Source organism: Podarcis filfolensis (assembly GCF_964270895.1).
Source record: "Podarcis filfolensis genome assembly, chromosome: 3".
In the NCBI taxonomy this organism is placed as follows: domain Eukaryota; kingdom Metazoa; phylum Chordata; class Lepidosauria; order Squamata; family Lacertidae; genus Podarcis; species Podarcis filfolensis.
The window spans coordinates 13270378-13287066 of record NC_139606.1 but is presented as its reverse complement, the minus strand read 5'-3'; the positions used below and the strand labels follow the sequence as shown (position 1 = coordinate 13287066).

The window sequence follows — 16689 nt, the reverse complement described above, 5'->3', positions numbered from 1 at the left end:
TTCTGTTCTTTCAGGTTGTAATAATGAGAGACTATCATCACGAGAACGTGGTCGACATGTACAACAGCTACCTTGTGGGAGATGAGCTGTGGGTTGTTATGGAGTTTTTGGAAGGTGGTGCTTTGACCGACATAGTGACTCACACCAGGTAAGCTGCATGAAATGGGTACATTTTAAGACAAGCCAACCCTTCCAGGCATCTGATAGTTTGCCCCGTGGTTTTGCTGCCTGCAAGGGCTTTCCCCATTCACTGAAACTGGCTTGATCTCACTACATCAGGGTGGCGGGGGTGGTGCTTTTTTTAAAAAAAACCATCGAGCCTTTTGGGCTTGCCGACTGGAAGGTTGGTGCTTTGAATCCCCGCGACGGGGTGAGCTCCCGTTGCTCTGTCCCAGCTCCTGCCAACCTAGCAGTTCAAAAGCACACCAGTGCAAGTAGATAAATAGGTACCACTGTGGTGGGAAGGTAAATGGCATTTCCATGCTCTCTGGCTTCCATCACGGTGTCCCATTGCACCAGTTTAGTCATTCTGGCCACATGACCTGGTAAGCTGTCTGTGAACAACGCCATCTCCCTCGGCCTGAAAAGCAAGATGAGCGCCGCACCCCATAGTCGCCTTTGACTGGACTTAACCATCCAGGGGTCCTTTACCTTTGCATCAATGAATTGAACCCCTGTAGGTGGAGCATCAGCATGCATACAGAGGAAGGTAAAGTTTGTAAAATGGTGGAAAGGATTTGGCATTAGCATTAAGTCAACACATTACACCATTCTATCATTAGCAGCAGGAGCAGCAACAACAACAGAGGAAGAGTAGTTGGAGGGAGACATACACATTGGGTACATCCTATCCTGCTAATTCCTATTCATTGCCTTGTCGTTTCCATGGCAACCTGTGAATTTGCTAAACATAGTTTGGTTGTACCATCAGATGTATCAGTAAGATGCTGCACAAGGGAAGTGTGGTGGGTTTGATTTCCAACATGGATGTGCTGGTGCCTGAGCAACTTGGAAGTCTGTGTGCTTAATTCTTTTACACTAGCTGATTCTCAAATAGGGGAAAATCTCATTTGCTCTGTAACTTTTCTGTTGTGGCTATTTTAAAGACCCGCTTCAGCCCACATACTAAAAAAAAAACCCTCGTAGCTTTCATTAGGAGCTATTTTCTGAACTGTTAGTCACCGTGCCAAATATTTTGACAGGCATTTAATTGCAAACAGATGCTTCCAGAAAACTCTTAAGTGCTGTCATTAGGGCCGGGATTCATTAGAAGCACTCCTTTCTTGGCATTTGAACATTTTATGGCCGTCTCTCTAAGGTTTCGTTGAAGGCTTTGCAGTATAAATAACACGAGGCCACAGTGGGCAAAATGTTCATTGTGCCTGATGGCTTGACCACAGCCAGGGTTGCGATTAGCTACTGACCATTCATTAGGCAAGAGATGTTGGGAGTCTTCATCTGCCTGCACTCCCTGTCTTCACGGTGGCAATCTGAACACACAGTGTTGGCTCCATCCTTGTCTTGAGTGCTCACAAGTGTTTGCCAGTGGGATGGTAAGAGTTTAAGACCAAGACCTGGGAGACCAGGGTTCAGATCCCACTTCTGTAGCCTTATTAGACTATACCGACTGGTGGGGTCTGCGTTGCTCCCGGGAGGGAGAAAGGAAGTCAAATGACACCGAGGTTTGGTTCAGAGAGAGAGTTTATTCTGCTCTCAGGATAGCAGAAGGCACTTGCGTGGTCAGTTCACAGCAAGTCCAAAGAAATGAGAAATTTCATGCAGTGTATATATCCTCCAGGCACCCTCTCCCCCCTTCCCCAGGAATCCAACCACGTCAGCTTATACACGTAAGTTGACATCCATGACCATAAACAGATATTCCTGTTCCGGTATTCCTGACCATAAAAGGTTGTTCCTGTTCCTATCTTGGGGCAGGAGGTCACCAACTCTAAGAACACTCCTGGCACCATTCCCGGACAAGGTCTGTGCATCACTGTGGTCAGGAAGTAAGATAAGACCCAGATGTGTCATCCCTGCTCCACTTTGGAATGGACAAGGCCATTCATTAGGCATCACGGACTGATAGAGGAGAGAGCTTTGTTTATACAGCTGGGTTCTTGGCTCAATTGCTCAAGTGCTCAAGTTAATGCATTTTAGCTAATGGAGAAGGAAAAATGGGGCCTGTTTCAGACTGACTGCAGTCAGATTTTAGATTTGGGAAACCCATTCCTTCACTTCCAGCAATGAATCTCACTGGGGGACCTTTGGCCAGTCACTTCCTCTCAGCCTGACCTACATCACAGGGTTGCTGTGAGGAAAAGGGGTGGGGAGTGAACCTTATGCACAACTTTCAACTCATTATAATTTTTTTTGTGTGAACTCAAACTTATCTGTATAATGTTCATAAAATCATGGAATCATAGAGTTGGAAGGGACCATGCGGTCTAGTGCAACTCCCTGAAGTACAAGACTCTTTTACGCAATGTGGGACTCAAACCCATAACTCTGAGATTAAGCGTCTACCAAATGAGCTACTGCCCATTGATGCTATGTCAAAACAATTTAATAAAAATAAAAATTAGATTGATGGATTATTATTTAATTTCTATACCACTTAATATGCTTAAAACATCTCAAAGGGCTGTACAAAAAGCTTAAAAAACCAACAAATTTAAATATTACAAAATTGCACCGTTACATGTTAAAGTGTTCCATTAATGCAAAGTGACTAATGCATATAAATCAATGTCAATTCATTTTCCTTCCTTCTCAGTCTCCCCATTCTCACCCAGGATCCAAACAAATTCTCTGCTCACCCACAAAAGTCTCATAACGAGAAGAGTTCCTGGAAGCGGCAGACATCACCCTAGTCTCTTACTCTAGACTTGCTTCCCTAGTGCCCCCGTCCCCTGCCTGTTCCCACCAAATGAAACAGCCTTTCTCAACCATGGGTCCCCAAATGTCGTTGGACTACAACTCCCATCGTTCCTAGCCAGCATGGCCGGTGGTCAGGGATGATGGGAGTTGATGAAAACAATACAGCAGGATTTGTTTCCATGTGTTGCTTTCTTTTAAAAATTCCAGAATGAACGAAGAACAGATTGCTACTGTCTGTCTGTCTGTCCTAAGAGCACTGTCCTATCTGCACAACCAAGGAGTCATTCACCGGGATATAAAGAGCGACTCTATACTTCTCACAAGTGATGGGCGAGTAAGTTTCTCAGCAGCTGATTTATTATTATGAATTAATTTTGTATACCAACCTTCATCCGCAGATCTCAGTGCAGTGTAGTTCACAACATGAGCATGTTTTTATGTTGTACAATTTCGTCTTCTTCTTCTTCTTCTTCTGGATATTGCCTCATAGAACATTAACTCTGGGTGGTGCATCTTGAGGTCCCCCAAGCCACCCCTAAATAATTCACAATTCACACATATTTTTTGTTTAAGGTTTCTGGCATAATTTTGGCCACAGCTTTATTAAAATACATAAATGTGAGTGGTTGCTTAGGCATTGGTTATGACTATCTGTCCCCACACCCAGGGACAGAACTGACTTCCGGATTCCAGCGAAAGCCAGTAAGGGAAAACAATATTGGGGAGAGCATGGAGCCGGGCACCAGACCCTCATTCCCCCCCTCGCATGCTCCCGGGGGCTTGCACGGCCCTAAGCCCCATTCAGGGGTACGGAGGAAAGAATGGCAAGCCCCTGGATTCCTTTAACAGAACTCCCTTTCCGCAGCAGCATTGGAGGGGCAGGCGCTTACCCCTCCACCAACCAATTTTTTAACCAATGCCTAACCGCAACCTTACAAGTTGTGACAATTTGCTAGGCAAAAACCAAATGGCACCAGCCAATCAGCCAAATGGGCAAAATTCCTACCAGGCCCCTGCCCCAAAAGCAGACGACCCCATGACAGGCATAGCAAGGTCAACGCAATAGCCCTAGATTAGGGGGGTGGGCGGGTGATCCGATCTACGCAGCAAAAGAGCCCAGTCAGTGCTGCGTGACTTGATTTTATAACCTTTGGTCCGTCCCCCTAAATGGCAACACCAAAATTTTCCCCGTAACCCAACCGCCCAATCGCTGCAGATGTTCATCCATACTAACCCGCTCAGCAACAGAGGGGTGGCCTGTTCAGACCCCACCGCAACACGTGCTCTCTATGAAGGAGAACATGCTTTGTGCAGAAATCAATTATAGGAAACTGAGGCCAGAATCAACACATGCCCCAAACATGAAAAGGGAGAGCTTCTGTGCATATGCAGAAAAAATGGCATTTCTTTGCAGTATCAACCCCTCCCTCTTTGTGGCCTGCTGCTTTGCATGGTCCTTTGGCTTGTAGGGAAGGGGGGGCTGCTGCTGGAAGGGGGAGCTGAAAAGCCCCACGGGCACGAGTGGAATGCCATTGAGAGTGCTTTGGATCCCAGCCAGATCATATATAACTTGGTTTCTGTTTTCTTTTCAACTGCACCTTACCTCTCCTTCCCAGTGCTACAGAGAAAAGGTGTGGCTGCTGGCTGCCAATTAGCTACCTGTTCAAAGTGTTGGTTTGGATGTGTTTTTGATGTTTTCCCCTGTACAGCCTGGGATCAGAACACCTGAAAGTTTGTCTCACTTTGTGGCCTCTGCCATTTGCAATTCCCTTCCCTTAAACAGGCACATTCTCTGTTGTCTTTATGGAACCTGCGAGAATAACAACAACACAATAATAATTCAGGACTGCCCCTTTTCTGCTACCATGAAAGCTCGCAAAAGTATAGCTGCAGGTCTAATGGCAGCTTTTTGTGACAGTATTCTTCTTTTTTAAAATTTTATTTATGCTTTTACAGTACATTGGTACATCCATTTCACGATATTCTTCATGATCCTTCTACATTATTTGACTTCTCCACACCTTCCTCCATGGGTTCCTTTTGACTCTTAGTTGTGCTACATACCCTTCCACTCCTTCTAGTTAATTTAGCTGCTGCTCATATGTCTGGTCTTACTTGGGAATCTATATAACTGTTGTAATTCTTAAATATTCTGCGAAGTTTTCCCATTCCTCTCCTATGGTATGTTCATCCTGGTTTCTTATCTTTGCAGTCAGCATCACTAACTCTACATATTCTAACTTATTCTAGCAATCCTCTTTCGTTGGACCGTTTTTTGTCCTTCCACATTTGTGCATAGGCTATTCTGGCCGCAGGAGTTGCATAAAGAAACAGATTTAATACATTCTTAGGTATCTCACCCTCTATTATACCCAAAAGGAACATCTCTGGGCAGGGGTGTGTGTGTCAATATTAGCATCTTTTTTATTTCTGTGTATATAATCTCCCAATATTCCTTAGCTTTCCCAGCCAGATGGGCAGGGTATAAATAAATTATTATTATTATTTGTCAGACCTACCCTAGGTCCCAGCTCACAAAGGACCAACGCTGCTTTGTTGTTAAGTACAAAAGTCTTTATTGAAGTTCAGTTTCACTTCCAGAGCCGCAGCGCGCAGCTCTACGTCTCAACTGTCAGACCGCTGATGCTCCGTCTGAGTCTCCTCCCCCTTGACACCAATTTAAGATTCTAGCCTTGCTCCACCTTTTCCGCTGCTCTTTCCTCCTCTGGGTCCGCCTGCCCGCCGGGGTCTCGCCCCTTCTAGCCTCCTCTGAGGCTGATTCCCCTGAGCCGTCTCCCTCCCTCCGGCGGGCTTTAGGAGCTGGTTCCCCATCCGGGTCTCCTGCTGTCCCGCGCGCCTGCACATTTGAACTTGGCGCGCGCGCCCAGCCAGCAGCTTTCCTCCTGACCGTTTCACTGCTGCTGTCACTGCTTCCCCCTTCGGGGGGGCTAGCTGCAACTGACCTCCCTTCCGTTCCTCCACTCTCCGATGGAGGCGTGGTCAGCCCTGACTCCCTCTCTGGAGGAGACGCTGGCCCTGACACATGTGACTCTTCCCCCCCACTACGCTCTGGTGGGGAAACTGGTCCCGATCCTCCACTGCTGTTTTGGGGTTCCCCTCTGGCTCCTTGTTTCTGGTGCGTCCCCCCTGGGACCCCACTTGCCCTGACCATCGGCGCCCCCTTCTGGGAATCTTCTGATTCGCTGGAGAAGCTCATGGAATCTCTCGGGCCACTGTCATACTCCCCTACGCTGCCCTCGGATTCTTCCCCTTCGCTCTCCCATTCCTCTCTCCCCATTGCTCCTGCTCCTGATTCCCTGACATTATTATTATTATTATTATTATTATTATTATTACTACTACATTCTTCAACCTTGTATCCTCAGAAGTTGTTGGGGCAATGATGCCCATCCCCCCGATCACTGGCTAAGCTGGCTGGGGATGGGGGGAGTTGTAATCCAACAACATCTGGGGTCTCAAGGTTGAAATATACCTCTTTCTGTTATCAAATGGCCTACGAAGGTTGTGCAGAGCACTCGTTCCCCAAGAAGTAGAGATGCAGCTGGCTGCCACTGCCAAATAATGCTTTATCTTTCAATGTTCCTTCTGGATTCAGGCTGCATACACTTAGGCTTACCAAAATTGTAGGGATGTTGAGGATAGTCGGAGAGGATATATTGATTAGATATTATCCTTCCTCACTCGCGCTAGTGAGCTAGTAGCAGAGCACATTCCCTTGTACGTTGCAGGAAGCTAGTTGATGGATTCGTGAGAATCATTTGAGTTAAGCAATCCAGTCTGGCTTGTCCAGATTGGATTGTTCTTGGTAAATCCCCTTTTGTTGTTGTTTAGTCGTGTCCGACTCTTCATGACCCCATGGACCAGAGCACGCCAGGCACTCCTGTCTTCCAATGTCTTCTGCAGTTTGGTCAAACTCATGTTCGTAGCTTCAAGATCACTGTCCAACCATCTCGTCCTCTTTTGTCCCCTTCTCCTTGTGCCCTCCATCTTTCCCAAAATCAGGGTCTTTTCCAGGGAGTCTTCTCTTCTCATGAGGTGGCCAAAGTATTGGAGCCTCAGCTTCACGATCTGTCCTTCCAGTGAGCACTCAGGGCTGATTTCCTTCAGAATGGATAGGTTTGATCTTCTTGCAGTCCACGGGGCTCTCAAGAGTCTCCTCCAGCACCATAATTCAAAAGCACCAATTCTTTGGCGATCAGCCTTTTTTATGGTCCAGCTTTAGTTCCCTCTTAAAAACAATAATGACACAACAGTCTTCTTTTAAAAGTCATGATAAGGTTTACTTACGTTCAGTTCACAGTATGGTCCTGAAGGCAGGCTTTAGCTTGCAGTTACCATTACAGAGAAAAGTGTGGGTTCATCCTCTGTGGGGCGTGAGCCCATATGCTGCTGGCTGAGAGCCGACAGACAGCAAAAGGCATCAAGGGTAAGAGTAAGCAAGAGCAAGAGAGGAAGAGGAAGATGGCTGCGTGACTAGCCCCTTTATAGGGTCTGCCAGGATCATCATGCCCACCTACCTGATCACATGCAGGGGGAGAATGCTCCAGATCAGGTGTGACAAGAAATCCTGGAGCAATACTCCCCTGTGTGTCCAGTCTGAGCAAACAGGAAAAGTTCTGTTTGACTGCTTCAGTGATGTTACATCCCATAAAAATCCTATTGACTTCACAGGGTTTCAAGTTGACCATGCACACCCTCGATCACTCACAAACCCACTGCACAGTTGCGATAGAGTTGACCGCTTGCAGAGTTTCTCAGAGAGAGTGATAGACCAACATCAAAAAGGAAAGAAAATTATTTCCATCATCATGAATAGATGTTCTTCGGTTTTGCTTTTTTTAAAAAAGAAGAGGTGCTGATGAAAAGCCATCTCCTCTCTGCTTTGTAGATATGCATACAAAGCCTCATTATGCCTATTACTCTCTACAATGCACATTTTGTCATGAGAGGTTGTATAATCCTTTCATTTTTCCTCCTCCTCCTCTTCTTCTTTTTTTTAAAAGGAGCATCCCTTTATCTATTCAGAGGAGCAATCGACATGCAAAAACCTTTTTGCGCTCCTACAGCAAGGGAAATGGATCTGGCACCCAAAACTTGCCTTGGCTACATCTATTCTGTAATGGTATAAAAAGAAGCTTGTGTTTATGGGTGCCTTTGTTTTACAAATAGCAACCATTCTTTCTTTCGCTTTTCTTTTTTTAACAACGTCGACTTGTGGGGTAGGAGAAATGGGCAAGAAGAACTTGATTAAAAGTAACATACGCACCGATGCCAAAAAACCAGACAGACAACGCTTATAATAAAACGCTGGTCTCTGCGATTGCAACCATTTATGTAGCTTCCTTATTAACTCTTCCTTCAACTTTCTGTTCTGGATCCCAAACTGTAGCCCGACATGACAAATGAGCTGGAAACCTGGTGTGTTGCCTTTCCTGTTTCTGACATGCAAACCCAAAGACTCAGGGCTCAACCACAAGCCTTCTGCCAGGGCATCACAATAGGTGCTATCTGGTTATCTGGATGGACAATGACATTCTAAAAAACTGGTTCTGCTATGAATTCATAAAAAGAATAGTTCCTCATTTTGCTCTAAGTACATCGCTGTTTTGCTAGCAGAGCTGGCCAAGCTGCTGTGCGCGCTTATATAATGTCTATTGTAATTAGAGTATATTAAAGCCAAGAGAAAAAAGGCTCGAGACATGATGGAGGTGCTTGCAAAATGAATTTCTTACTGTATTACCATTGGTCCATCTAGCTCTGAATTGTCTACATTGCTCTCCAGGATTTCAGACAAGTTTCCCTCCCAGCCTAACCAACGGTCTTCATTTTCCAGCACATCCCTGGATGAACCTTATTCATTTCCCCTTATCTTGGCTACTTTGTGTTTTGTTTTGTTACGTTTTTTTCAAAATTGTACTCTTCAGTTTTATACATTTCGTTAATTTTACAATCATTTTAACATTTCAGAGCTTCACTTCCTCCCCCCTTTTTGCGGTTCCTTGAATTTCTTTATTTTTAAAGTATCTTCTGCATATTCAGATTCATTTAATTGGCTCATTTAATTATCTACTTTAAATATATACTCTTATGAAACTGCAGGTTACTCCAATAATCCTGCCAATGTTTTTATTGGTTTGCAATTTATCTGTAAACATTCAATAAACCATTTCCATTTTTTAATAAAAAGTTAGTTATCTTGATTTCTTATTCTTCCAGTAAGTTTCACCATTTCTGCATATTCCATAAGTTTTTGTATCCATCCTTCCTTTGCTGGGACTTCTGCTTCTTTCCATTTTGGGGCAAGTAACAATCTTGCTGCTGTAGTAGCATACATAATTTTTTTTTTATAATTTAGGTAGTTCTACCCTATAATTCCCAATAGAAAAGCTTCTGGGGGTTTGTTTACACACACACACACACACACACACACACACACACACACACATTATTTTGAACATCCTTTTCAATTCATTATATATCATTTCCCAGTAAGCTTTAACCTTACTGCAAGGCCACCACATATGGTAAAAACAACCTTCTTTCTCTTTACCTTGTCAACATTTGTTTGATTTAGATTTATACATTTTTGCCAGTTTACTCAGCATTAGATACCAATGATATATTATTTTCATATAATTTTCTCTTAAACCATAACAGGCTGTAAATTTTATATCCGTATTCCACAATCGTTTCCATGTTTCCATATCTATATTATGACCGATATCTATTGCCCAGTGTATCATTGAGGATTTTCCTAGATATTCCTAGGCTTGATTACCTAGTTCCTCCCAAGGTGAGGGGAAATGGACCTAGCCAAGTCTGGCTGGACAGCTTACTCTATGGTATTAACCCCTTCATGCACATTTCCCAGTAAGCTTTATCTTGGCTACTTTGGGAAATATGCAATTCCATCACTTACCAAAGCAGAGCCTTGCTTAGTTTTAACAGAGAATTATCAATACTGTACAGCTAAAATGATGGGCATCTGCTAAATATGTCTGAATACTGCTCACAGGATTATTTCTCTAATGTGTTATTTATTTGGGGTTTTTTTATTTCAGATAAAATTGTCAGATTTTGGATTCTGTGCCCAGGTTTCAAAAGACGTTCCAAAACGGAAATCACTTGTTGGAACCCCCTACTGGATGGCACCTGAAGTGATCTCCAGACTGCCTTATGGAACAGAGGTAAGTACAACTGGTGTTTTGTTCCATACAGCAACATATATTCATTTTATCAACCATTCCATTAAACAGAAGCACATTATCATCAAAGCAAAAAAGACTTCTGGACCAGCTTACATGCCATGAAGCAAAACAAAGATTGCCCCTACACACAGCTTACCTTCTAAAAGACACAGCACAAAAGGAAAGGTGGGGAAAGGGAGGAGGAGGGAAGAGGAGAGCAAACAAACCCAGGCACCATTATTTTTAAAGCTACATGACAGTTCTTATAATGATAAGCCAAAATGGAAAGGAAGAACCAAATGGATCTGGCTTCTCAGAGAAGTGCAGAATTCAGCAGCCAGATTGCTCACCGGAACAAGACGGTTTGAGCATATTACACCGATCCTGGTCTGACAGCACTGGCTGCCAATTAGTTTCTGGGGCCAATTCAAAGTGCTGGTTTTGACCTATAAGGCCTTAAAAGGCTCAGGACCGCAATACCTCAAGGAAAGCCTCTTTCCATATGAACCTACCCGGACCCCGAGATTATCTTCTGAGGCCCTTCTTCGTGTGCCTCCTCCTCAAGAGGTCCGGAGGGTGGCAACACGAGAACGGGCCTTCTCTGCAGTGGCTCCCCATCTGTGGAATGCTCTCCCCAGGGAAGATCGCCTGGCGCCTTCATTATACACCTTTAGGAGCCAGGCAAAAATGTTCCTTTTTAACAAGACCTTTGGTTGATCTGATGCACATCCTATGCCCTTTTAAAATATAGGGATTTTTTTTGGAGGGCACTATTGGGTTGTTGCTTTTATTTTTTTATGTATTTTGTGTTTTTATATCTTGATTTTGTTCTGTGAACTGCCCTGAGACCCCCGGGTATAAGGCGGTATATTATTATTATTATTATTATTATTATTATTATTATTATTATTAATAATAATAATAATAAGTGCCCCTGCTTCCCACAGCTCCCTGTACTGCAGCCTGATGTTATCACTGCTGCCAGGTAATAAATACAGTGGTACCTCGGGTTACTGATGCTTCAGGTTACAGACTCCGCTAACCCAGAAATAGTACCTTGGGTTAAGAACTTTGCTTCAGGATGAGAACAGAAATCGTGCTCCGGCAGTGCGGCGGCAGCGGGAGGTCCCATTAGCTAAAGTGGTGCTTCAGATTAAGAACAGTTTCAGGTTAAGAACGGACCTCCAGAACGAATTAAGTTCTTAACCCGAGGTACCACTGTAGTTGATGGAAGAGCCCAGTGGAGCAGGTGTTTCAGCACGTCCAGTAAAGTGGCCCTGTGTGGCCCCATCTCTATTTCCGTATAATATAATCTCTATAATACACTTGAGTGCATTATGGAACCCCCAAGTAGCCAGTCTAATGGTCCCTATGAATACCAACGAAGGGCTCCATCCAACTAAGTTCTACTCAAGAGGAGACCCATTGAAATCAATGTGCCTATCAGGGGCATCTTGCCCATAGAGGCAAGTGGCGTGGGACGCCAGGGCGCCAAGTTCTAGAGGGCACCAGGGAAGAGGCAGAGGATGGATGTGGCTCCTCCTGACATCAGCTCGCTGCCCTCGCCAGCCTCACTGAAGCAGCGCTGCGCCCGGAGCCTCAGCCTCTTCCCCGCCGGAGGAGCTGCCCTCCAGCCGCTGCCCACCTCCTTCAGCCCTGCAAAGCTTCTGGCATGATGGCGCCAGATATACTTAAGACGGCCCTGGTGCCTATGTTAGTTGTGTGCATTGATTTCAGTGGGTAGAACTAGCATTGGCTACAAGCTGCAGCTTCAAAATGTCCTTACACATTTAACCTTTTCCCATGGGAGAAGCTTCATGGGAACGGGCAGGCCTTTGCAGCAATTTCGCTATCAGGGTCTCAGAAATTGCTGCAAGGATTCTCATGTACCAGCAGTTCGCTTGATACTTTTCTCCATCCAGTGTCGTCCTTGGTAATACTGCATGTTTAGAAAGGGAAACTGTAAGTGACCATTTGGGATGCATTGATTATGTAATATATTACTCAGTGCAAAGTGAAAAATCCATCATGCCTTACGGCTGCACATAAGATAAGGACATCGCATTTTAGGGCCTATCATACTGAAGTTGCAAAATAAACCACGGTTCAGTATTTAATACTGTGTTTTAGCTTTCTGGTGTTGAGTATTTTCTTACATAAATAAATAAATAAACATACCACTAAACAGGATTTCTGCTCAGATGAATTCTTGGGCCAGGGTGCCTGTAGTTGATGGGCAAACTCACCCTGTCAAAAATATTATTGGGGGGAAAAATAAAAAAATTGTCCAGTAGCACCTTAGAGACCAACTAAGTTTGTTCTGGGTATAAGCTTTCGTGTGCATGCACACTTCATTATTATTTCTTTGATGTTTTATCGTGTTTTTAATATTCTGTTGGGAGTGTCCAGAGTAGCTGGGGAAACCCAGCCAGATGGGCAGGGTATACCTAATATATTATTATTATTATTATTATTTGTTCACTGAATCCCGAATCCAGCATGACACATTCAATCAAAAGTTATAACAACAATCTGCAGCATCTTTGAATTTAGCTACTCCACCCCCCACAAAATCTACATGCTGACTGTGCAAGCACAGAAAATATAAATTAACTCATAATCAATCTCAGTTCAAATTAGAAAAATGTTAACGTTCACTGAACCAGAGTCAGGGCTCATTATACAATCAAGGATTAACTGTACTGCACTTGATCTTCACCAAAAGGCCGAGAATTACAAATACAATAGATTTTGACTTAATTAACTAATTTCTAGTTTCAGTGGCATTACTAAATTTAAGCATAGTCAGTGATACCCAGTGAAACCCAGTGCATGGAAACTGGTAACACTGTCTATTCTAGCAGGAGAAGAAATTCCAGATTTTTTAAAAAAGCACTGCCTAGGTTGGGATTAGATATCTTTCCAGAGCCACCCTGAACCAAATGTGTAATCTCACTCTTGGGACTCAGCTACATTAGTTAAAAAAAAAAAAAAAATTTAAAAAATGTTTTGAATGCATTATAAACATGCAACGCCAGATGGCACTGGAAAGCAAAAAAAATTCAATGCATTTTTTACATAGCATTTTTTTCTTTTGCTATAACGATTTAATTTATGACTTATTTGTAGCAGGTTTCCCTCCTGTATGTAGATCCACCCTGTGTCATCAGCCCTTCAGGAGAGATTTTCACCAAGCAGACTTAACTCTTTTAAAAATGTTGATAGGACAATGTCTCTATGGGGATTAGACATCTGTGTGCAGCACCTTTCAGACTTTAATACATGGATGTATATTGCAGGTGGATATCTGGTCCCTTGGTATCATGGTCATAGAGATGATTGATGGAGAGCCGCCTTATTTCAATGAGCCACCTCTCCAGGCAATGCGCAGGATCCGAGACAATTTACCACCAAGGGTGAAGGATCTACACAAGGTCAGAGGGTCTACACTTTCATGAAAGCCCTGGTCAGTCATTCGGAGCCTCAGGCAAATAGAACTGCATGAGGGAGAGAGCAAAGAACATGCTTGATGGCTCCTGTCTTCACATCTCTGTCGCCCTGTGTCACCCACATAAACATGATTGGAGGAGAAGGTCTGTAGTGGTGAAGCTGCTCTATACCTCTAAGGCTGCCTGTATGATTATGACTCAGTCTAAACTATGCACAGAGAGCCTACATCTCTGGATAAAGCTCACCACTGTAGACCTTTGCCCTCTGGTGTGTGGAAGGTGATGGACAAGGGTAATAAGTACATGACTGAAGGATTGTGGGCAGCTGGGGAACCTTTGGCCCCCCAGATGTTGCTGGTTCAAGTCCCAGAAGCTTTTCTTTTGGGAATTATAGGGACAGAACTACCTAAACTGTATAGAAACAAGTAACAAGTAACAAGGATGTTACTTGCCCCAAAATGGAAAGAAGCAGAAGTCCTAGCAAAGGAAGAATGCATACAAATCTGTGGATCTGGTGGAATGCTCTGTCACAAGAGACTAGGGCCCTGCGGAACTTGACATCTTTCCGCAGGGCCTGCAAGACAGAGCTGTTCCACCAGGGCTTTGGCCAAGGTGCAGTCTGACCCCCTCCTTCTGTAATCCTCATAGAACTCTAGCCCAATGGTTGCCATCAATTTGATTCTGAATTGATTTTAGAATGTATTTCAATTAATTGACTGTGATTTTATGTAAATTGTGCTATTTTTACTGTTGTTAGCTGCTCTGAGCCTGGCTTTGGCTGGGGAGGGTGGGATATAAATAAAATTTTATTATTATTTTATTGTTAAGAAATATGCAGAAATGGTGAAACATACTGGAAGAATAAGAAATTAGGATAACAATTTTTTTTTACAAAATAATGAAAATCGTTTACTGATAAATTATAAACAGATAAAAACATTGGCAGGATTATTGTAATAAACTGTAGTTTTATATGAGTATAAACTTAAAGAAGATGAATAAATGAGCAAACTGAGTTAATTTGGATATGCAGAAGATATTAAAAACAAATTTAAAGAACCGCAGAAAGAGGGAGAAGGAAGTTTTGAAATGTCAAAGTCATTTTAAAATTAGTGAAATGTACAAAAATGAAAAATATAAACAAACAAATATAAGTCCCATCATCCCTGACCATTGGTTGTAATGGCTGGGGCTGATGGGAGTTAGAGTCTAACAAAAACTGGAGGGCCAAAGGTTCCCTAGACCTGAGCTAGTGCACCCCTAACCTCCCATCATCACGTTAAGCACTGATGGACTGAAGCCTTGTGCTCATTACCAGCTACCTTCATAAGAACCTAAGAAGAGGCCTGCAGCATCAGGTCACTGGACCATCTAGTCCAGCATCCTGTTTTCACAGTGGCCAAGCAGATACAGATGCAACTAGATTCATCCTCAAGCACATCCCTGAACAAATAGGTCCTCAAACTGCCTTGTCTTAGAGATAGTTGGATGATGGCATTCCTTGACCCTCTGCTCAGAATGTAATCCTCTGCCCCAAAGCCAAAGCTTCCCCTTTTGTTCACCCTTGGTACCTTTGGGGTTATTTGGGGGTCAGAGAAAGAGGAAGTGGTTGGGGCTATGAACAGAGCGCTGTTTGGCACATACCTGCTCAATGATTTGCACACAGCTTCACACACCTGCTCATGAAGTCGGCTCCTGTTGTAAGCCACTTGTTTCAATTTCTTGCAAGATTTGAAGAGGCACAATCTAGAACTTCGCCACCTTATTCCCACCTTCGTTCTGCTGCATGCATAGACCGGGTCTTGGATAATGAACTCCTGAACACATGAAAGTCCCATAGCGATGCTGCACACTGCTATTAAATGACAGAAGGCTGCAGCACCAATCATTTAGGTGTTGCCTTCTTCACAATGTTGCTTTTGCTTTTCCAGGTTTCCTCAGTACTCCGTGGCTTCTTAGACTTGATGTTGGTGAGGGAGCCTTCCCAGAGAGGAACAGCACAGGAACTGTTGAGACACCCATTTCTGAAACTGGCTGGGCCTCCTTCTTGCATAGTGCCTCTCATGAGGCAATACAGGCATCACTAAATCCAGTAGGGTTCCCCCCTCGCTTTTTGTTTCTTCTGGAGGAGCTGGATGAAATCTGGCAAGTAAGCTGAAGGCACCTCTGTTGAGCTACCACTGCTGGCACACGATGAAGGAGACTTCTCTGAGTTTATGAAGATACTTTTTTCCCTTTGCTTGGTAACCAGGCATGTTGACAGTTAATACTCCTGTGTGGGATGCACCTTTCACAATCCATCGGTGTCGTTAGTCTGTCAACTATCGAAGCAGAAGGACGTTACTTGTAGCACAACCCAGATGGAGCATCCATTTTTTATTTGAAACCGAAGCAAGGCGGCACTTCTACTTCAGAAGGACTTTTTTCCTGACAAAAACGAACAAGCACTTTTTATCTCAGTTGTAGCAATGTGACGTATTTTGAAATGAATTTGTAATTTTCTGTATATTGCTTTTGATAATTTACAGTACTTTGATGTCATAGCGGTCGTGCTGGTAGAGGTGGTAGATGTAAGTTAATAAGCATTTGAGCGAGATCTTTCCTACTTTTCTATCCCTTTTGATGAGAAAGGAACACACACACACACACACACTTTAACAGCTCAGAATGTTGACAAGAACTTTTCATCTGTGTTAGTCAAATGTACATCTTCATTTTGCAAACATTCAACTTGCTGAGCAATACAAGATACTTTTTCTCCCCTTGGAAATAATGTGTAAAGATTTCAGTATTGTCCAGAAGCAATGAGTATCTTACAGAATACACAGGACCTTATGCCAAGGGCTGAATTGCATATTTATATTTATCATGTCAAACTGACAGCTATTGTGTGGCGGTATATCAAATCATCAGTGGCCACAGAAAGTGTCCAGATAGAGATTTGCTTGCCAAGAGGTAAGCTTTCCAGTTGTGAAAATATTTCAATTGCAAAGGCTGCAGTTGAGTGACATATGCCACTTATGACATATGCCTATAGCTGGATGCTGATTTTGCTTATGCTCAAACTCCCGCAGCCCTGCCATTGCCTTTGTTTCAGACAGGCCTGCACAATTTGTGAACACCAAACTAAACACACACCCCTGCAGTCACCTGCT

The 16689-nt window shown here is 43.6% G+C and overlaps 1 protein-coding gene across 4 annotated transcripts in view; it reads left to right on the top strand.

Moving 5' to 3' along the window:
* PAK5 (p21 (RAC1) activated kinase 5) overlaps positions 1-16040 on the top strand; it is a 125295-nt gene extending 109255 nt beyond the window's left edge. For all 4 annotated transcript variants that reach the window (XM_083606858.1, XM_083606857.1, XM_083606855.1 and 1 more), the window contains 5 exons: positions 15-148; positions 3085-3211; positions 9960-10085; positions 13385-13519; positions 15466-16040. In XM_083606858.1, the coding sequence (XP_083462984.1) occupies positions 15-148; positions 3085-3211; positions 9960-10085; positions 13385-13519; positions 15466-15621 (678 nt within the window). In that variant the 3' untranslated portion in view covers positions 15622-16040. The remainder of the gene's footprint in view (positions 1-14; positions 149-3084; positions 3212-9959; positions 10086-13384; positions 13520-15465) is intronic.
* Positions 16041-16689: the final 649 nt, after the last annotated feature.